General features: G+C 36.6%; 1 protein-coding gene across 2 annotated transcripts in view; it reads left to right on the forward strand.

Annotated features, from left to right (window-relative positions):
• The window catches only part of ZNF292 (zinc finger protein 292), a 76,876-nt gene extending 56,946 nt beyond the window's left edge, over positions 1-19,930 (forward strand). For both annotated transcript variants that reach the window (XM_081094010.1, XM_081094011.1), the window contains 3 exons: positions 4,458-4,594; positions 7,540-7,681; positions 11,007-19,930. In XM_081094010.1, coding sequence (XP_080950136.1) covers positions 4,458-4,594; positions 7,540-7,681; positions 11,007-18,140 — 7,413 coding nt within the window. In that variant the 3' untranslated portion in view covers positions 18,141-19,930. The remainder of the gene's footprint in view (positions 1-4,457; positions 4,595-7,539; positions 7,682-11,006) is intronic.
• Positions 19,931-24,041: the final 4,111 nt, after the last annotated feature.

Raw genomic sequence — 24,041 nt, forward strand, 5'->3', positions numbered from 1 at the left:
ATTTAATTATGGTTTCATTTCCTCTGCCATTCTCTTTAGTGTCACTTTTTAAAAATAGGGCCATGTAGTGGCAAATCAGGGATTTAATAAAGGCTATCAAGTACACAGTACAAATTGTCTTCTTAGTATACCTATAAAAAGTGATGTGTTTCACCCTAACCGGTTTGGCTCAGTGGATAGAGCGTCGGCCTGCGGACTGAAAGGTCCCAGGTTCAATTCCGGTCAAGGGCATGTACCTTGGTTGCAGGCACATCCCCAGTAGGGGGTGTGCAGGAGGCAGCTGATCGATGTTTCTCTGTCATCGATGTTTCTAACTCTCTATCCCTCTCCTTTCCTCTCTGTAAAAAATCAATAAAATATATATTTTTTTAAAAAAAGTGATGTGTTTCTATATTATTGAATATAGCAAATGTTTCAGTTGGTATATTGTATATCTACTTATACAAAAACCATGGGTGGTGTTCATCACAACCATCAGAATCGCGACCAAAGGGAAGGAAGTCGGTCCTGAAGGGGTTGTCTTGGCAACGGCTGCTCCCTCCCCTGAGCTGTTTCCAGTGAAGGCGGGGTTTGAGGCAGGAACCGCCCTCGGAGCATGGACCCACTGAATCCTGGGTCGCTTTGCCAAGGGCTGCTCCCTCCCCAGCTGTTTCCCAGAGCTGTTTGGGTGTAACATCAAGCCAGAAGCTCAACTAAGCAGAAGTCAGTTAGTCCTCCAGGGGTTTCTTGGCAACAGCTGCGCCCGCCCCCAAGCTGTTTCCTGGAGCTGTTTCCTGTGAGGGCGGGGTTTGAGGCAGGAACCTGGCCTCGGAGCATGCACCCACTGAATCCTGGGTCGTTTTGCCAAGGGCTGTGCCCTCCCCAGCTGTTTCCCGTGTGGCCTAAGGGAAGAACCCACCCTCAGAGCACCAGGAGCGCCCAGCAGCAGTCAGTTCTGGGTTGCTGAGGTGGAGGCCACGACGCAGTAGAACTCTGGGTCTGGCCCAACAGGGGGCATGGCCGACCTTCAAACCAGACCCTGACAGTAGAAAGGAGGGAACCCTATTCCTCACAGAATACGCTGTTGGATAGCTTGCTGTCAGTGGCCTGCCAGCCAGGAACCCCATTCTCCTGCACCCTGGACCCTGACAGGGGGGAGGAGGGAGCCCCTTTCCTTACAGAATCGACAGGTGGCCAGTTTGCTGTCAGGGGCCTGCCAGCTAGCAATCCTATTCACCTGCACCCTGGCCCCTGACAGCAGGGAGGAGAGAATATGTTTAAAGACCAACTATTGGAACAAAGTACCTCTAAAGCCAAAAGAAGCCATTGTTGGCGACAGAATAGAGAGTTAGAAACATCGATGAGAGAGAAACATCTATCAGCTGCCTTCTGCACACTCCCCAATGGGGATGTGCCTGCAACCAAGGTACATGCCCTTGACCAGAATCGAACCCGGGACCCTTGAGTTCACAGTCCGATGCTTTATTCACTGAGCCAAACCAGTTAGGGCAATTAATTCCCTTTTAATGTGCACAAATTTCATGCACTGGGCTACTAGTATGAGAATAAATCTGTAGAGGCTATCGTAAATATATACAAGTATATGTTAAATTACTAAGTGTAAGCTAATGCAGGTAATATCATTAGGAAAATAAATTTATTTCCTTATATATGATGTACACATTTTACATCATTTGAACATTTAGCAAGAATGGCTTAGGTTTTAGAACAGCGGTTCTCAATCTGTGGGTCGTGACCCCTTTGGGGGTCGAACGACCCTTTCACAGGGGTCGCCTAAGACCATCGGAAAACACATATATAATTACATATTGTTTTGTGATTAATAACTATGCTTTAATTACAGTGGGGCCTTGACTTACGAGTTTAATTCGTTAAGGAGCTCATTAACTCAAATTACTCTATCAACTCAATGCAAAAAATTGGCCGGGAGACAGCTGGTATCTCAAAAAACTCATTAGTCGGGACACTCGTAAGTCAAGGCCCCACTGTATGTTCAATTTGTAACAATGAAAATACATTCTGCATATCAGATATTTACATTACAATTCATAACAGTAGCAAAATTACAGTTATGAAGTAGCAACGAAAATAATTTTATGGTTGTGAGTCACCACAACATGATGAACTGTATTAAAGGGTCGCAGCATTAGGAAGGTTGAGAACTACTGTTTTAGAAGATTAAAAAGAAATAATCAGAATTAAAGTAAATCAGAGTTTTAAGATAAAAGAATTGTTGTTAAACCTGAAAATGTAAAAATCAATATTTAGCAATAAAGGGCCTCAGTGTGCTTGTGCCTGTGGAATTCTGGCAAGTGCAGAGACTTTGAAACTAGACCTGGATTGAAATCTTGATTCTGCCACTAATTAAGCATGTACCTTTGAGCAAGTAACTTTACCTCTCTGAACCTTATCTCTAAAATGAAGTTGTAGTATCTGCCAGGCAAACTACTGTGCTGACTAGCAATGCTGTTTAAGAAGCTGGCATTAATAAATGAATAGTATCTGTTATTGTTGTTATTGCCATCTATGAAAAAGTAAAAACAAAACAAAAAAACCACACACTCACACACACACACACACACACACACACAGCTCATGGGTTGATTTCCTAACATTTTTATCTGCATGGGTGTGCCAGGATAATTGTTTAAAGTTAATACAGCTTTTAATAAAAGATACTGTGATAAAAAAAAAAAAAGTAGGTCTTTGATGTCAGTCAGACATAACTTAATTTGTGGTATTACCACTTAACTAACTGTGGTAACTTGGGTAAATTACATAATTTATTTGACCCTCACATTCATTATGTATAAAATGTTAATATCAGCCCTGACTGGTTTGGCTCAGTGGATAGAGTGTCAGCCTGTGGACTCAAGGGTCCCAGGTTCGATTCCGGTCAAGGGCATGTACCTTGGTTGCGGGCACATCTCCATTGGGGAGTGTGCAGGAGGCAGCTGATCGATGTTTCTCTCATCGATGTTTCTAACTCTCTATCCCCCTCCCTTGCTCTCTGTAAAAAATCAATAAAATATTTTTTAAAAACGTTAATATCAACCTAGTGGAAAAGTTGTGATTAAATATAATGTATATAATCTCTGACAATGCATTTAATGTTGTAGGTATTTGAAAATATTGGTTGTATAAATATATACATGTGTGTATATATATACATATACATATATATATATATATTGTTCAGCCCTTTTTGTTTGTTAGTTTGTTTAAGTGGAGTAACTTTGTAAGAAAGAGGCAGACAGAGGACCAGTGGAAAGAACACTGCACCCAGGAGTTTCAACACTTAGGTTTCAGTCTTAACTCTGCCATTAACTTCATGCTTAACTTTAAGAAATTATTGTTGTTAAACACAGACAAGGAATTGGGTCTTTTCTTGTCGTAGTGTTTTCTAGCCCAATTTAATATATAAAGTGGAACCTCTGAATCTATCTCCAGGTAACTTTTGTCCTCATTATCAAAGGTCAACTACAAGATACTCTCATCTCCAGTTAGACACTTGTTCAATCCTAAATGCATTACATTTTACATTTAGACACACACACACACACACACACATTTAAAAGTTGAAGGGGAGAGATAGAAGATCTACTAAGGAGGGACATTGTTACCTCTGTGGTACATGGGTGCTAATGGTCTGTATCTTCAGTTAAGTTGTACGTGTTGGAATTAGTCTTTCTATTCTGTGGAACACCAGTGATTTCTCATTGCATGCTATTTGTTACATCCTTGTCTTAGAGCAGATGCTTGTGGAAATCTTAGGTAAATTTTGTTTGTTTTATGTAGTATATCGTTGTAATGAGGTACTAAATTTTAATTTAAGGAGCAATAGATTTAAGTGCATAATTAAATGAAGCAAGTTGCCATCATCTAGGTATTATACCTTTGCATGCATGACTGTTGACGAGCTTTGAGATGGAATAATTGTATATGAAAAGAAAAAAACTAGAGATTTATAGAAAACTGAGGTGAGCTTAATTTAAAAGTGTTACATCTATATAAAATGTTTTATACTTTATTCCCTCAGATGAATAAACACTTTTTTTATTAGTCTATATCCAGTATATCTTTCTGTATATTTCTGCTAATTCTAATGCTTTTTAAATTATGGATAAAGGGGTAAAATATAAATACTGCAGCTTTACTTTCTCAGTATCATAAATGTGACTTAATGGGTAGAGAGAGTGCTTATAATTAGCATTAGTTATTTATATATAAATGCATGCTTGTAAAGTTCTTGAAAATAGTTGGTTTTCTGGCTTGAAGAAAGATTATTTCTTTAAACTCTAGCCTAGAAATGACAAATTACGAATTGATAGTGGTTGAGTTAATGTGGTTTTACTGATGAAAATGATCTGTAAATGTTTAATGAAAATTTGCAAGTATATTACTATATATCTTAATATAATACCATTTTATGGAATATTTCTATATCCTTTTTCTAGATTTCAGAAGTTGATTGCAAAGATGCACTAGAAATGATCTGTAACTTGGAATCTGAGGGTGATGAAAAAAGTGCCCTTGTTTTATGTACTGCATTTTTGTCACGTCAGCTCCAACAAGGAGAAATGTATTGTGCTTGGTGAGTTGCTTTTCTTTTATAAAGAGAAGTTTGTTAAATAAGAATACAAGATAGGTTGTGAGAATTCAGATAACTTAAGAGCGTATTTTTAAAAATCTTTTTTAAGTCTTATCAAGACGAAAAGCTTATTTTCAGATACTAAGTGCTGTTTAAAGTGATTATCAAGTAGTTCATACTACAACTTCAAAAACTTTTTGTATTAAGGACCACACAACTCCTTAAAATACCAGTAATGATCACATAATGATCCATATTGATGAGAAAGTTTTTAATGTTGAAAAATGAAAGGTTTATTTTGTCTAATGCCACAATAAATAATTCCTCACATATTTATACAGCCTATGATTGTCTATTTTTTTCCTCTGCATAGTGCACACTTTTAACTCTATGAAACTGTTAGTCATTTATGTATGGAAATATAGTTCTTTTTTTTTTTCTATGAGAGCTCATTTTACATCACTGACTTCTTCAGTGCACATTTCTTTATATATGGTACATTTCCAAGTGGGCAAAGGCTGTTATATTTAGTCCGTGGGAAGGGGAGGAGGGAAAGATGCAGCAACAGAAAACTTCAGTTAACTCAAAAAACTTTAAGATCAGCTATCATAAATTAGTGCTAAAATTGACCATTTATCTGGTCAGTCAGCAGCATTGATAATCTTTATTGTTGTTTTGCTATTATAGGAATAAAAAAGAAAATTTAGTTTATAGAATTCTGACATTTACGAATGTGTTCCAAGTGGCACATGGCATACAAATAAGTATAGAGCAGGCAAGTTAAATAAATGGTTGTGTAATCAAAGATATATAATGCATAATTATAAAGGTTTTCTGAGCAGTTGAGCTTTGTTATGAAGGAAAATTATATATGCAATATAGAGAAAACTAATATAAAAGTCAGGTAGATTCTTAAGAGAATAGATGACGTATTTATTGAGGACAAGTAAATTTTCTATATAATAAGTATCAGTGATGACTAATAAATTATTATATTGGTTTTCTAAATTATCTAAGGTTATATATGAAAAGTGAAAGCAGTCTTATTATAAGACCTTAAGTAGAAGTAAGACAAAACAGAAGTTTTTGTTTAGAAACACTGTTTAAGACAAGCAGTTGAGAATGGCTTGGGAGCTGAATGGTGAGGGCAGAGTTGGGGAGAATGAAATCCTATATAATAAAGTGGTAATATGCAAATTGACCCTCACACCATAACGCCACCACAAGAATGCGGCGTGCACAGTGGGGGCAGTGCCGGCGGCCGCTTCACGTGGCTACTGCCAGGGTTTCTGCGGTCCCGTGCGTGCCATGGAGGTAGGGCCCGGCGGCTGCTGTGCATGGGGGGGTGGGGGGTGTCTGGGTCTCACATAATTTCACGCTACAGGTCACTAGTAGCAGTATAATAGTCCAGCTGGGAGGCTATGAAGACTTCCTTATAGATGTAGGGTGTAGTGAAAGAAACATAAGGTAACAGTGTTGGGGGTAGTAAAAAGCAGAGGCTGATAGGGTCAGTGACAATGATGCATTAAGTTAGAAAGATGGTGAACTGTAAAGAATGTTAATCATCTTTTTCATATATTAAGTTTCAGGTTTCAGAAGAGATCAAAGTGGAGAAGTCTTATAAAGAAATAGGTGAAAGTGTTAAAGACTGGAGAGACAGATTTTGAAGTCCTCAATATATAGTTTAAAATCCAGAAATGAGCAAGTTATTCAAGTGGGTGGTGAAAAGATCAGAGTTCCTAGGAGTGGAAACTGAGGAAATGCTAATAGGAAGGCCTGTATTGAGGAGAATACTTGGTGAAAGAAGATTTTTGTGGAAGTTAACCACGGAGGAGAGAAGAGAAATAGAATGATAGGTAAAAGGGAGAAAAATTCACAACTTGAGTAAGATTATTTTCTATGAAAAATACATTGTAATTGCATTTGAATATATTTCAAAGTTCATTTTTTAAAATTTCTATTTTTTTTCACTGCTGAGACACAGGATAGTTACTTATTTCCAGGTTCTGTGTCACAGATTCGTAACATTTATCTAATGATAATTTATTTGAAATTTAATTGACCAATTAAATGGGTCAATTTTAAACTTAAGGTAAAAGATAAAAATTAAATGCCTTTTAAAAACCATTATACCATCGGTGTATTATATATATATATACATATACACGTACATATACACTAGAGACTTGGTGCACGAAAATCATGCACTCAGGGGTGGAGGTCCCTCAACCCACCCTGTGCCCTCTCACAGTCCAGGAGCCCTCAGGGGATGTCCAACTGACGGCTTAGGCTGTGCTCATCAGCCATGAGCCCAGCTTCTGACTGAGCAGCACTCCCTCTGTGGGAGCGCACTGACCACTAGGGGGCAGCTCCTGTGTTGAGCGTCTGTCCCCTGATGGTCATTACATGTCATAGTGACCGGTCATTCTGCCCTTTGGTCGATTTGCATATTAGGGTTTTATTATATACTAGAGGCCTGATGCATGAAAATTCTGCAAGGGGCTCATCCCCTGCTGCCATGGCGGCCACCTCCTCTGCCTCGGCCCCAGCCTCCATGGCTTCGTCCAGAAGGGCGTCCGGTCTAATTAGCATATTATGCTTTTATTATTATAGATTATTTGCATATTAGGGTACACACATTTTGTATTTCTTATTAAAATTCAGATGTGGCTCAAAGTTACCATTTATTTAAATTATTTAAATGTCAGGTACTTTCCTAGTAAAAGGCAGTGCTTTTCTCTCTGAGATTGAAAAATAATAATAAAATGGTAAAGTATATCCTGATTTTATTTAGTCTTAGAAATTTGAGATTTTTATTTTGCTTTTAAGCTTACTTATACCTCTAGAATTCAAATATAAAATCAATTTTAATTTCAAGTGTAATGACTGCATTGTCATAGTCCAAGTTTATTACCTTATTGCTCCAACTTATTTTTATACATTTTTAGGGAACTCACTCTCTTTTGGAGTAAATTACAGCAGAGAGTAGAGCCATCTATACACGTGTACCTGGAAAGATGTCGTCAACTTTCTTTGTTAACCAAGACAGTATATCACATTTTCTTCCTGATTAAAGTTATTAATTCAGAGGTAAGAATAATCAAGGTATCTTTTCTTAATTCAAAATACATAAATTATCTTTAATAACAGTCTTATTTTGGCACCTTTTCCACTGATTTTTATTTCATTTAATGCTTTTGAACATTGATTTTTTTATAGTCCTTTAAAACATATGATGCAGAGAAACTTAAAAATGCAAATGAGAGCCAGGAGTTTGTTCTTAGCCTGTAGAAAAGTAACATATTTAATATTTGTAGTTTACCATTCTATAATTTTCACTGGTAGGTGTCATTCTATTTTGATAATTTGCCACGATCGAAATGTAGAGAGTATAAAGAGAAATACACAGTTGGCTTCCTTTGCCAGCCATCTGGCAGATCACATGATCTAAAAATCCTTCTACAGAACACCCAGAAATACTTGATAAAATAAAACAGTTTTTTTTTATGTACAATAACTGAGATTGCAAGGATTAGGGAGATCCCCAGGCTCAAAGTGAAGAGGAACCTGTAAAGTGGAGCAGAGAGCTTGAGCTGATGGTGGACCTCTCCTTCCTTGTGGATATTGAGATATAAGGGGTTTGAGTTTTAGTATTTACATGGGAACAGAAGAGCCATATGAGGATAGGAGATAAGATCTTGGCTCTCTCAAGTTGGAGAGTTAGAGCTAAGCTCTGTCTCTCTCCCCTCCTCCGCCAACCTGTGAAGTACTATAATTTAATTGAAAAGTAGATTAGAAAAATATTACTAACACAGATGGATGATAGGGAACCTTATGCATGTCCAACTGCACTGCGAGACAGAACAAAATGTTTCCTCTAAGAAGTTATAACCATTAGTCTACCCCCACACAGATGTGGAGTCCAGTAAAAAATATATATTAAAAAAAAATCAATGGGAAAAATACCCTTGGGTGAGGATTAACAAAAAACAACACATACACACAAAACAACTTTGTTATAAATAAAGTTGAAATCTTAACACCAAAAAAACAATAAACTACCAAAATTTTTGTTCTTCTGCATATTTAATTTTCTACGTGTAATTAAAAATTAAGTTTATAAGTAATATTCATATCATAAACTGATTATATAAGAAGTGTTTTTAAAGTTGAGTTTGAAATCACAGTTTCCCATAAGTACATGTAATTAATTAGTCCATAAGAATTTACTTAATAACCTCATTTGATAAAAGTACTGATAGCACCAGCTTAATTATGAGCCATAGAACAGAAAGCTAAGTGATACCAATTTAAAGGAGGAATAGAGACAAATAGCCCTTCCTGGCACTGGTATAGCAGCAGGCAAGCTTCTAAAAAAAATGTAAGGTTTTATCTTTGTAATCCCACTCTTTTCTGTTCCTTTCCTCTGGCTGGCTAGTATCCTTGACTCAAAGCTACCCAAGGCTTACATGCTGATATCAGTTCCCCATGTACATCCCTGTAATCCTTTCCTAGCCTTCCACAGCATTATATCTTATCATGCTTCAAAATTCTTAAATGGTTACCTATGTATTTCAAAATTAAAAATAACTAAGCATGGAATACAAAAGGGTCTTCACAATCTAACCTGTGTGTCATCTCATCTAGCTTCATCTTTTTACCTTTCCCCCTACCCAAATAGCCTACAATTCCAGGCAAACTGACCTCATCTCTCCCCACCCCTCCATATGATAAAATAGGAGTAACCTAATTGTCTACTATTATGAGTAGCCCCTAAGGCAGCGGTTCTGAACCTGTGGGTCGCGACCCCTTTGGCGGCTGAATGATCCTTTTACAGGGGTCGCCTAAGACCATCCTGCATATCAGATAGTTACATTACGATTCATAACAGTACCAACATTACAGTTATGAATTAGCAACGAAAATAATTTTATGGTTGGGTCACAACATGAGGAACTGTATTTAAAGGGCCAGAAGGTTGAGAACCACTGCCTAAGGTAACAACGATGCAAACATTTTTACTGTAAAAGTTTTCTGGCTCAAATCTATCTCAAAATAGCATAAAATAATGATTCAATTTTATGTGAAAGCCAGAGACAACCATATGGTTCCACCTCTTTCCCAATTGTTCTTTCTTCACTATCACTTATAAAAATGGGTTTTATGTTCTTGTTTTCTCCATTTTCTTTGTTTTCTTCTTCATCTTCGTGCCCTTCCTTTTCTTGAAATTAAAGTCCAGTTCAGTATACCAGCCTCCTTTCCTCACTCTTCTTTTTGGCTCACAAATCTAAGCTTCTGTTTATTAAAATATTTAGTTTTCTTCATAATCTGTGAAAATACAGACCCTGTCAGCTATTTTGACTTCTTTTCTTTCTTGCCTTTTGATCTGATACAACACATATTTCATTCTCATAAATGTGGCCACATATTTTGGCTGGCTTGTTTTTCATATATATATTCCCTTTTAAACCCATTTTATATTCATGTATCTTTCAAATGACTTACATTCATTACTGCTATCCTATCTAATAATAGACAAACATGGTAATTGACCGTACCTTCACTACACCTCCCATTGGCTAATCGGCGAGATATGCAAATTAACCACCAACAAAGATGGTGGTTAATTTGCATACGTAGGCACAAAGCCGAGAAATGAAGACTGAATGCGGCTCCAGCTGGAGCAGCGAAGGCTTGAAGGCAGCTTCGGCCAGAGCGAAGGCCTGGGTCCCAGGTGCCAGAGGAAAACCGGTGCCGGCAGCCAGGGGAAGGGAAGGCCTATTGCACGAATCTTTTCATGCAACAGGCCTCTCTAGTCTTATAATAACAGTGCAAGATGCTAATTCAAAAGGGGAAAAGTTTATTATGTCTCCTTGTACTCCTAAATCTTAAGCTGATCTGGCCATGAGGTAGGTAATTTGACATTCAGGTTTGTGATAGAACTAGAATCTCCACTATTAAGGGTCAAATAACTTTATTCTGTTAAAAGTGAAAACCTTGTTTTATTACTCAGGAAATATGAGGACATTATCATTTTGTAATTGGGTTTTGTTTCAGAAGGGTTGCAAATGCAAAGTTAGGAAATGAGATTTTTGATAAAGTTTATGCTTTTTTTATCTCTATTTTATAAGTGGGATATGAAAGGTCAGAGAAGTTAAATAACTTCCCAGTTTGCCTAGCTATTAGATAATCTAGGCTGTCAGTGCTTATGCTTTCTGTGCTATTTTGTGCAGTTCATTTTACACACACACACACCATCACCAATCCAGGCTATGGTGCAGTGCTTTATAAGGAGCATCTTTTCATGCATTGGCTATTGCAAAATTTGAGAAACCTTGATTTTAAATTATTAAATTCACAAATCTGTGTTGATTAGTGTAGATTAAGTTAATATTTCCTATTTGTTTTTTCACAGACTGAAGGTGCTGGACTTGCTACCTGTATAGAACTATGTGTAAAAGCTCTTCGCTTGGAATCTGCAGAAAATACTGAAGTGAAAATATCTATTTGCAAGACCATTTCTTGTTTGTTGCCTGATGATCTGGAAGTTAAACGTGCTTGTCAACTGAGCGAATTTCTTATTGAGCCTACAGTAGATGCATATTATGCTGTGGAAATGTTATATAACCAGCCAGACCAGAAATATGATGAAGAGAATCTTCCAATACCAAATTCTCTACGCTGTGAGCTCTTACTTGTATTAAAAACTCAGTGGCCCTTTGATCCAGAATTCTGGGACTGGAAAACCTTAAAACGACAGTGTCTTGCATTAATGGGGGAAGAAGCATCCATTGTGTCTTCAATTGATGAACTAAATGACAGTGAAGTTTATGAGAAAGTAGTAGACTACCAGGAAGAGACTAAAGAAACTTCTGTGAATGGACTTTCTGGTGGAGTTGGTGCTAATTCTGGCCTTCCTTGTGATGAAAAGCAGAAGAAGAGAGAGATAAAGCAATTAAGAGAGAGAGGATTTATATCTGCTAGGTTTCGGAATTGGCAAGCCTACATGCAGTATTGTGTGCTATGTGACAAAGAATTTCTTGGTCATAGAATAGTACGACATGCTCAAAAACATTACAAAGATGGGATTTACAGTTGTCCTATATGTGCAAAGAACTTTAATTCTAAAGAAACTTTTGTCCCTCATGTCACATTGCATGTTAAACAATCTAGTAAAGAGAGACTAGCAGCTATGAAACCATTAAGAAGATTGGGAAGGCCGCCTAAGATCACAACTACCAGTGATAATCAGAAGATTAATGCTGTAGCCAAGCAGGAACAGCGGCCTATAAAAAAGAATAGTCTTTATTCAACAGACTTTATAGTATTTAATGACAATGATGGTTCAGATGATGAAAATGATGACAAAGATAAGTCTTATGAGCCAGAAGTCATCCCAGTCCAGAAACCAGTACCTGTCAATGAATTTAATTGCCCTGTAACTTTTTGTAAAAAGGGCTTTAAGTACTTTAAAAATCTAATTGCTCATGTAAAGGGGCATAAGGATAATGAAGATGCCAAGCGCTTTCTTGAAATGCAAAGCAAAAAAGTTATTTGCCAGTACTGTAGACGCCATTTTGTAAGTGTTACTCATCTCAATGATCACTTACAAATGCACTGTGGCAGTAAACCATATATCTGTATACAGATGAAATGTAAGGCTGGTTTTAATAGTTACGCAGAGCTCTTAACCCACCGAAAGGAGCATCAAGTTTTTAGAGCAAAGTGTATGTTTCCTAAATGTGGCAGGATTTTTTCAGAAGCTTATTTACTATACGATCATGAAGCACAGCATTATAATACCTATACTTGTAAGTTCACAGGTTGTGGTAAAGTGTATCGTTCTCAGAGTGAGCTAGAAAAGCATCTGGATGATCATAGCACTCCTGAAAATGCACTGCCTCCAGAAGACCAACTTAATTCTTCTGGAGCTTCTGTTCAGCTTCCCAAAGTGAATCAGAACTCAGAAGGGACAACTGATAAAGAAAGATCTATGCTTCCTTCACAAAATAACGTTGAAAATACGTTATCAACAGATAGATGTGATGCTTGGGATAAAAGCAATGCAGAATCAGCTGTGGCCAAACAAGACCATATTTCTGCTTCTGAGCTCAGACAAGCTGATGAACCATTGTCAGATGGTTTGGAAAATCCTGCTACTACTCCTCTGCTACAGGCCAGTGAAGTGGCTGTGTCCATTAAGGTGTCCCTCAATCAGGGAATTGAGGATAACTTTGGAAAGCAAGAAAACTCAACTGTGGAAGACACTGGAGAATCACTGGTCACAAACATACATACAGTAGTTGAAGATACTTGTAATGATTTGTGTCATCCAAGTTTCCAGGAGAGAAAAGAACAGGATTGTTTTAATGAAGCCCAGATTACTCAGAATTCTTTAGTAAATTCAGAAACGCTCAAAATAGGTGGCCTTACCCCACAAAACTTAGAAAGACAAGTGAACAACTTGATGACTTTTTCTGTGCAAAATCAGACAGGATTTCAAAACAGTTTGCCAACATCCAAACTTGAATGTGGAGGTAATGTTAAAACATCGGCCAATCTTTATAATTTACCCCTTAAGACATTAGAAAGTATCACATTTGTTCCACCACAGCCCAATCTAAATAGTTCTTTAGGAACTCCATCAGTGCCTCCAAAAGCGCCAGTTCAGAAGTTCAGTTGCCAGGTTGAGGGATGTACTCGAACCTATAATTCTTCACAGAGTATTGGGAAGCACATGAAGACAGCACACCCTGACCAGTATGCTGCATTTAAAATGCAATGCAAAAGTAAAAAAGGCCAGAAATCTAACAACTTGAATGTACCAAATAATGGAAAGTTTGTTTATTTTTTGCCATCACAGGTGAGCAGCTCTAACAATGCATTTTTTACACCACAAACCAAAGCCAATGGGAATTCTACTTGTTCAGATCAGTTGCAGCCCGTCTCATCATCCATTTTTCCAGCTCAGTTAGCCAGTGTATCAACTCCATTGTTACCCTCAGTGGAAAGTGTCATAAATCCAAATTTAACTTCTCAGGATAAAAATGAACAGGATGGTAGTATGTTATGTTCCCAGATGGAAAATTTGTCTAATACTACCTTACCAGCACAAATGGAAGATCTAACCAAAACAGTTTTGCCTTTGAATATTGACAGTGGCTCAGATCCTTTTCTTCCTTTACCTGCAGAAAGTAGTTCAATGTCTCTCTTTCCTTCACCAGCAGATAGTGGAACTAATTCTGTTTTTTCCCAACTGGAAAACAATACAAATCATTTTTCCTCACAGATTGAAGGAAACACTAATTCCTCCTTTCTAAAAGGTAATGTTGAAAATGCAGTTTTTCCCTCACAAGTAAATGTTGCAAATGACTTCAGCAGCACCAGTACGCAACAATCTGCTCCTGAGAAAGTTAAAAAAGACCGTGGGCGAGGCCCAAATGGGAAGGAAAGAAAACCCAAGCACAACAAAAGGGCTAAGTGGCCTGCAATTATCAGAGATGGGAAATTTATCTGTAGCAGGTGTTACAGGGCTTTTACCAATCCCAGATCACTGGGTGGACACTTGTCTAAGCGATCTTATTGTAAACCTCTGGATGGAGCAGAAATTGCTCAAGAACTTCTACAGAGTAATGGACAGCCTTCTCTTCTTGCCAGCATGATTCTCTCCACAAATGCAATAAATTTGCAGCAGCCACAACAGTCTACCTTCAATCCAGAAACATGTTTTAAAGATCCATCATTCCTGCAACTTCTTGCTGCTGAAAATCGCTCTTCAACATTTTTACCAAATACATTTCCTAGGACTGGTATGACTAACTTTAATACAAGTGTTAGCCAAGAAGGAAGTGAAATTATTAAACAGGCTTTGGAAACTGCTGGCATTCCCAGTACATTTGAGGGTGCTGAAATGCTTTCTCAAGCTCCAACAGGTTGTGTCTCAGATGCAGCACAAGTAAATGCTACAGTGGTACCAAATCCAGCAGTGCCACCAACCCTGTTGCAGACTGTGTGCCACCCAAACTCCCTGCTGACAAGCCAGAATAGAACACCAAACTCCAAAACTCCCTCCATTGAGGAATGCAGCAGTTTGCCTATTTTTCCAACAAATGACTTACTACTGAAGACTGTTGAAAATGGTTTGTGCTCTAGTACATTCCCTAATTCTAGTGGGCCATCACAAAATTTTACCAGTAACAGTTCACGTGTTTCAGTTATAAGTGGCCCTCAGAACACAAGGTCCAGTCATTTAAATAAAAAGGGAAACAGTGCTTCTAAGAGAAGAAAGAAAGTTACTCCTCCGCTAATTGCACCTAATGCTTCCCAAAACTTGGTAACTAATGACTTAACAGCAATGGGACTTATAGCAAAGAGTATTGAGATACCAGCTAACCTTCATTCAAACGTAATTCCAAATTGTGAACCTCAGGCTTTGGAAAATCTAACACAGAAATTAAGTAATGTGGACAATCAGATATTTCTGACTGATGTCAAAGAAAACTTTAAAACTAATCTTGAGTCTCATACAGTGTTAGCTCCTTTACCATTAAAAACTGAAAATGGTGATTCCCAAATGATGGCTTTGAATTCATGCACTTCAATAAATTCTGATTTGCAGATTACTGAAGATAATGTTATACAAAACTTTGAAAAGACTCTTGAAATTATTAAAAGTGCTATGAATTCTCAAATACTTGAGGTAAAAAGTGGATCTCAGGGTGTTGGTGAAACATCACAGAATGCTCAAATAAATTATAACATTCAACTTCCTTCAGTAAACACTGTACAAAATAACAAATTACCTGACTCTTCTCAGTTTTCCTCCTTTGTAGGTGTTGTGCCAACAAAGAGTAACATTCCTCAGTCTGAAGTATTCCATAAGGAGGATCAAATACAGGAAATTTTAGAAGGCTTACAGAAATTAAAATTAGAAAATGACCTATCTGCTCCAGCATCCCAATGTGTACTAATAAATACATCAGTGACACTGACTCCTGCTCCTGTTAAAGCAATTCCAAATGTTACAGTCGTTCAGCCAGTTTCTGAAATGATAAATATTCAGTTTATTGACAAAGTTAATAAACCCTTTGTGTGTCAAAACCAAGGCTGTAATTACAGTGCAATGACAAAGGATGCACTATTTAAGCACTATGGTAAAATTCATCAGTACACTCCAGAGATGATACTTGAAATTAAGAAGAATCAGTTGAAATTTGCTCCATTTAAATGTGTAGTACCTACCTGCACAAAAACATTTACAAGAAATTCTAACCTCCGGGCGCACTGTCAGTTGGTACATCATTTTACAACAGAGGAAATGGTAAAGTTAAAAATAAAAAGACCTTATGGGAGAAAATCTCAGAATGAAAATTTGTCAGTCTCACGAATAACACAAGTAAAAAGACAGCTAGCTATGATAGAGGAAAATAAACGGGAATTTCAGTCTGCTATGGAATTGGGAGCAATGAAGGAAAATGCCTTCAGTAATATAGCAGTGATTCCAGAAAATCAACTTATAGAAAAAAAAAGTTCTGAAAAAACAGAAAGTTCTTTGCAGGTGAGTACAGTTACTTCAGAACAGTGTAATACAAATTCTCTCACAAACATACAAACCAAAGGACGGAAAATCAGGAGACATAAAAAAGAAAAGGAGGAGAAAAAACGCAAGAAGCCAGTTTCTCAGTCTGTTGAGTTTCCAACAAGATACAGTCCTTACAGACCTTACCGATGTGTTCATCAGGGTTGCTTTGCTGCCTTTACAATACAGCAAAACTTAATACTGCATTACCAGGCTGTACACAAATCAGATCTACCTGCATTTTCTGCAGAGGTTGAAGAGGAAAGCGAAACTGGTAAAGAAAGTGAAGAAATTGAAACTAAACAAACTGTGAAAGAATTTCGATGTCAGGTGAGTGACTGTTCTAGAATTTTCCAAGCTATTACTGGCTTAATACAACACTATATGAAACTTCATGAAATGACTCCTGAAGAAATTGAAAGTATGACTGCTTCCGTGGATGTTGGGAAATTTCCATGTGACCAGTTAGAGTGTAAATCTTCCTTTACCACATATTTGAACTATGTTGTTCATCTTGAGGCAGACCATGGAATTGGGATAAGGGGGAGTAAAACTGAAGAAGATGGCATATACAAGTGTGATTGTGAAGGTTGTGACCGTATATATGCAACTCGGTCTAATCTCCTTCGACACATTTTTAATAAGCATAATGATAAACATAAAGCTCATTTGATTCGGCCAAGAAGATTAACATCTGGTCAGGAAAATATATCAAGCAAAGCAAACCAAGAAAAGACAAAGTCTAAATATCGGGGGACAAAACACAGATCTGGAAAGGAAGGAACCAAAATGCCTAAGATCAAACGAAGGAAAAAAAATAATTTAGAAAACAAGAATACAAAGATTGTACAGATTGAAGAAAATAAGCCTTATTCTCTGAAACGTGGAAAGCATGTATATTCTATAAAGGCAAGAAATGATGCCTTATCTGAATGTACAAGCAAATTTGTAACCCAATATCCATGTATGATAAAGGGGTGTACATCAGTTGTTACAAGTGAAAGCAATATAATTAGACATTATAAATGCCATAAATTATCTAAAGCATTTACATCACAGCACCGCAATCTTCTTATTGTCTTCAAACAGTGTTGCAACTCACAACTAAAGGAAACCTCTCAGCAAGAAGTTGATAAGAATAATGTCAAAGAATCTGATACATGTGTATCAGAGAGCAGTGATAACTCAAGAACAACTACAGTTCTACAGAAGGAAGTTGAAAAAAATGAAAAAGACGAAATGGATGAACTAACAGAATTATTCATTACAAAATTAATAAATGAAGACAACACAAGTGTGGAGACCCAAGCTCATACCTCTCCAAATGTAAATAATGATTTCCAGGAAAATAAGCCCTGCCAACCAGAAAAACAAAAAGGAAGTAATTTGAAGAGAGGTAATAAAGAAAAAAATGTCTCCCAAAATAAAAAGAGGAAAGTTGAAAAGGCTGAACCAGCACCAGCAGTTGAATTAAGTAATACGCATAAAGAAGAAGAAACTGCTGTTGCAATTCAAACCACTGAGGAGCATCCTGCATCTTTTGACTGGAGCTCATTTAAACCGATGGGATTTGAAGTATCATTTCTGAAGTTTCTTGAGGAGTCTGCAGTGAAGCAGAAGAAAAATACTGACAAAGAGCATTCAAATAGTGGAAATAAAAAAGGATCCCATTCAAATTCAAGAAAAAATATTGACAAGACTGCTGTGAGTAGTGGAAATCATATATGTTCTCATAAAGAAAGTGAAACCTTTGTACAGTTTGCCAATCCATCACAGCTTCAGTGCAGTGATAATGTAAAGATTGTTTTAGACAAGACTCTGAAAGACTGCACCGAGCTTGTCTTAAAGCAACTTCAGGAAATGAAACCTACTGTCAGTCTGAAAAAACTTGAAGTACATTCAAATGATCGATCTGTGTCTGTTGTGAAAGAAATCAGTATGGGCAAAGCCACAGGGAGAGGACAGTACTGATAACTAATGTGCTATAAATATGTCCTTTAGAATTTTATTTTAAATAGCCATCAAGCATGCTAGAATTGTGAAACTTTTTCATTATTTTTGTTATTGACATGAATTAACCTGGCCAAAAAGAGGAAAAAAAGAAAAAAAAACATGACATTTGTCATGTAAAACTTTTTTTATCCCTATGGGACTTGAAGAACAGAATCAAAACTTAAGTTATTGTAAATATTGAGCTAAACCTCAAATTTCTATAAACCAATTGTCCTTTTCATGAACTAAAATGAATTATCTATGAGATTGATTTGTTTCACCAATCACTGCTCATGTATAACAGTACTCTTTGTTTGTAGATATCTTTTTTGTATATATTTATTATTGTAAATCATTTGCTGCCACCAGCAGTATGTAAGTCTAAACTATTAAATGACACATTTATATTTGGAATTTTAATTTTTAACTAAGCAAGTTTTTAAAACTTCTTTTATTGTTTTAAATTAAGAATTTTTTAAACTAAAACTAGAAACTCTGCCATAGTTCATTAATTTTTACATAAAGCATTTATTTACAAGATGATCTCAAAATCACTTTTCACAAAGCAGGCACATTATATTAACACCTTGCTCTGCTTTGTAAATTTGCCATCCAGGATTTTAGGGTGGTATTTATGTGAAATTAAAGCAGATTCTTTAGCAGTTTCCTATAGCTACAGTCTCCCCACTCCCTCTGCTTCTAATTGGATATAGATAATATGATTCCATGATATATAATGGAAATGTGAATAAAGAATTTACATCAAAGATTTTAAACATTTGGTATTATAAAAAAAAAAAATCCTTTGTGAATGTGATAGAAACTAGTAGTGTGGAGCAGTGTAAATATTTGAGGTGGTGATTTGTGAAGTAGCCCAGTATTGCCTTAAATAAAATCACATTTCATTTGTTGTTTTATACATGTGATCTTATAAAGGTTTTTTTTCTCCCATTTTCTGAGATTTATAGATTGGTGTATAGCTTTAAACTGTATAAACTTTTGTGGAAAATTTTTTTAAACATTTTTATAAATCTTAAAATTGGTATCATCAAAGTGAGCCCATCTTGTGTTTATAAAATGCAAGAGTCTTTTGAAACACTTTCTATAAGGAAGTTGGATGTTTCGGTTTTACTGTTTATAGATGTTAGATTGTACAGATTTGTCTGTATTTCCCACCAAATCTAATGATACTTTTTTCATTAGATTGGTCTTCCAGAGCAGTATTAGTTATTATTATTGATTATCTTGGTTATTCAGTATATAGTTAGCTCTTATAGTTTGGCTTTATTTACCATATTTATACTGTGGATTTACAGCTAGAAATAGACGTTAATTTCACGAGAGTTTAGTTGAAGTCCAACTAAAAGCATGGGAAACAAAAGAAAAACATCCTTTCAAATTGACTTTTGTTTCTGTTTGCCATAAGTAGTAGCATTGAGTTTTGACTTTGTGTTTGTTATAAACCAGTTGCATTCACAATATTATTAGCCTGAGGTATTGATAAGATTGTGATGATATGAAAATGTGTATAATTCCCTGTGCAACATCAGATTTACAGGAAAATGAAGCACTTAACACGAACTGAAATTGCTGGTACTCTGAATAAATGAGCAAGTATTATAGTTTTATTTTTAGGGCCTAATGGGTTATATTGAATAGTTGGTTTCACCTCCTTAAGGTTTATTACCAATATCCATAAAACTTGACACATTAAAATCCCTACCCTTTGGTAAGTCCACTGTTATTTATTAAAATAAAAGTTCTTGTGGGTGATTAAGACATGTTTTCTTTCCTATATTAACAATAACTTTGAGTAATTTTAATATTAAATTTTTGTTAACAACTTATGTTTTTGTACACTTTTCTTCAAAGTTGATCTAGCTCTTAAAGGTAGGCATTTGGCAAAATTTCCCTATATTGTGCAGAGGCAAGTAGATTTATTTCTGATGAATTTAGTGATGAGCCACTGTTAAATGAAAATGTGAATGTATTTGGGGCTTTTCTTTTGCTCATTAACTTAAGAACATTGACCACTAGACATTTCTGTAATGGTTCTCCTATATGTTAGAAGAGTTTGACAACATTAAGTTAAATTTTTATATTCCAGGTTCTGTATGCTAAAAGTTATATGGAAGAGTGGGCTTTTTAGCATGGAACAGAAATAATCAAATTATGGTATAAAATAAATATGAATTTATAGAATAGCATGTTGGTAAGCTTTGATATGGAATGTAATGCCTAAGTATTAAAAAAATCATAAATATATTTTTCATGGTATACTTTTCCTTAGTCATTTGTCTTGAGATATATTTTCCCTGCAGCCTCAATTTGCCTAAGATTTCATCATTATAAAATTGTTGTTTTTTCTCTTCTGAACCCAAAGAATTTGAATCTTACAGATCAGAACATGTTATTTATTCAAAATACATTGTTGTATTAAGTGAAATGTAACAGTTTGGGAAATTTTCAGTAATTCAGCATAGTTAAATTTTTTTAAAGGGCTAGGCAAAGGTAGAGTTTTAACAAGACAAATTCTGATTATTAAGCTATCAAATACAGTTGCTATAGTTATTAAAATAAAAGTACGTAAATATTACAGCTAGAAACAGCAAAGGAAGAATGCTCTTATTTTGTAAGGGGAAAGAAGGTTGGCAGTTATGAAAGTCTTATAGAAAATATGAGTCTTGAAAGATGAATGAGTAGACATCAGATAGTAAGGGGTGGGGGGAGGAATTCTAGGCATGAAGGTATAAAGGGGCATAGTGCATTTGCAGTTTTGTAAGTGGTCCATGTGGGAAAGGAGTTGGAGAAACTAAAGAGGCAGATGGGTGAGATCATGAAGGTTCTTGTATGCCATATTGATCTTTATCTTATTTTATGTTTGATTGTTTAAGTGGTTACTTAATGCATTTAAATTGAACTATTCGATCAGGTACCTATTTTAGAAAGATAATTGGCACTATAGAGAGAATATATTGGGTAACTTGGAGATTAAAAGCAAGGAGGTTTGCCCTAGCTGGTTTTGCTCAGTGGATAGAGTATCGGCCCTCAGACTCAAGGGTCCCAGGTTTGATTCCAGTCAGGGCCTTGTACTTTGGTTTCAGGCAACCAATTGATGTGTCTCTCTCACATTGATGTTTCTGTCCCTCCCACCCTTCCACACTCTAAAAATCAGGGGATCCCTAGCTGGTTTGGTTCAGTGGATAGAGCATCAGCCTGTGGACTGAAGGGTCCTGGGTTCCAGTCTAGTCAAGGGCACATGCCCAGGTTGTGGGCTTGATCCCCAGTAGGAGACGTGCAGGTGGCAGCGGATCAATGATTCTCATCGATGTTTCTATCTCTCCCCCTCCCTTCCTCCCTTGAAGTCAATAAAAAATATATTTTAAAAAATAAAAATCAATGGAAAAAATATTCTCAAGTCAGGATTAACAACAACAAAACAAAATAAAAAAGCAGGGAGGCTTGAAATAGTCCAGGCAAAAAATGATGGGAGCCAGATAAAAGAATGTTAATGGAGGTGAGCAACTAGTGGATGAGAGGTGTTAAAATGTAGAGCAGTAAAGTAGCCTTTTTCAAAATGTTTATTGTAGTGAGATACCAGAGGGTTGGAAGGCGAGGTCTATTCAATGTTTTTTAATATTGAGGTATGAATCACTAAATTAGTGTAGTAAGGAGCACACTTTGGGGAAATTATCTAAAATGGCATTTATTTAGCCAGGACTGATCAGCAGGTGCGCACCAAGGTGGCTTGATTAGCTGTTTACTAATGGTTGTTATTCTGACTGGTCAATTTATCCATCCTAGTTGATTGAATGTATTAATGTTTTGAATATCATCCTGCATTTAAATATTTATTGAATGCCAACTAACTGCACTTTTATTAAAATCTAATCTTATTACTCAAAGTCCCTGACAATTTCTCCAAATACTTAGCTACCTATCACTTTCCTGATGTTTCCATCTCTTTGAACACACGCTAAGCGTCTTCCCCCATCTCAAGGCCTTTACTCATATCATCTCATCTGTCTGGAATGCTTATTCCTGTATTTGTATGGCTGACTCACCCATGAATTCTCATCGGAGATAATTAATAAAATGTCACGCCCATTCTCTATATGTGTTTAATTTTTATATTTATTGTGCCTCACAAATCATTTATTAATCAAGGTGCTCTCATTTCAGTAATCTTCCTATAAATGGGGAGCTCTACACCCATACCACCATTATTTCTTGTCTAGATGTTATATTCAAAACCTCTTACTTCCAAGTCTTGGATTCAACATTCCCTTTCTCCAACCACAATTTTTTTCCAGCTCACCTCGAATTACCGCCACTAAAAAATTCTACCATATCATAACTAATCAATCCTACCACCAGTACTGTCTTACTCTTGGTCAGCTCACTTACTGGCTTATTCATCTTAAGAGACTAGATCCCACTGTTAAACACACTCCCTTGTAAATATCCTGAGACCATGCCGCTCTCTGTAATGATCTAGAAAAATCTCAAAACCTTCTGTCTATTTCTATACAGTTGAATGGGAGAAAATTATTACACCAGGAAGGTTTATCTGAAATCTGCCTGACAGTTTTTTTTATGGTTTTATTGTAACTAACTTCTACAAACTTCCAATGATTTATATATGCTTTCACTCGATATTCTCATTCCCTTTTAACCATTTTCGCCACCAAATTAACAAACCCATCTATATCTGCACTATCTTATACTTACTAAAAACCAACCCCTTCCCATGTAGTCTGGATTCCATCCCCCCTCACTTTCTAAACTTTTAATTACTCATCAAACTTCCTTGATCAAATCATTTATAACAGATTATAAGTATACCATAGTAGCTACTGTTGTTCAAAGAAGGGGCTGCCATTTATTTGGTTCCCGCCATAGCTAATCTAAATTACCTTCGCAGATACCCGTTTCTTGTCTTCTGATTTACTCCCACTTTATATGCCCCTACAGTTCTGAAGTTGCTCTCGTGAGGATCACCAGTCTCTTCCATGGTGCCATATCTATTGGGTTTCTTTTTCTGCCCTCAATCACTGCCTGAGGAGCATTCAGTAGTTTTGATGACTTCTTTGTTGACATTTTTCTCTTGGTTTTTCTTCTTACCCTTTCTGGCTGCCCCATCACTGACTCCAACCCTAGTTCCTCTACTAGCACCTGACCTTTGGCTTGTTGTGTATGTCTCTGTCTTCTCCCTCTAAATGATTTAGTCGGCTCTGTGCAGTTTAGTATTACTAATATATCTGCTGCCCAGCTTTGTACTTCTAAGACCAAACTTTTCTTCGGTCAGGCTTGTACTGGTCCATCTGATAGCTAAGCAAACCACATCCAAATCATTCTGTTTCTTCTCAGTATTCTTAAGTGAAGTCACTGAGTTTCTCAAGATAGCTTCTTTAATGTTGTCATAGTAACCAATTCATGTGCTTTTCCTGTGTTAGGTCACAACAATTATTTCTACTTACTAGGTGAAGAACCCTCTTGCTTCTCTTCTTGTCTCACCCAAGCCACCATTATTTCTTGCCTAGACCACTACAATGTTCTTATAGGCTTTATTTCAGAATATTCCCCACCAGGCAGCTAGGTTGTTTCTTTTTAAGAAATATTTTGGGGGGAGGGGCAGGTTCAGGGAACTCATTCATTGTCTTCACATTGCCCTTTGAATAAAGTGTGGTTTGTTTTACTGTGTCTTCTGCTTCTCTCGAAGCACTTTGTGTTACTCTCCTCTGTCCATTGTGTTCTAGCTATGTTGTTTTCTTTTGACTTTCTCAAACTAGCCCAGCCCTCTGGAGGAGCCGTATTGTACATGGAAGGCTACCTAGGGATAGAGTATATATAGAAAAGGGCCTAGCGCAGTGATGGCGA

This window comes from Myotis nattereri (assembly GCF_964212035.1).
Source record: "Myotis nattereri genome assembly, chromosome: 6".
Taxonomy (NCBI): domain Eukaryota; kingdom Metazoa; phylum Chordata; class Mammalia; order Chiroptera; family Vespertilionidae; genus Myotis; species Myotis nattereri.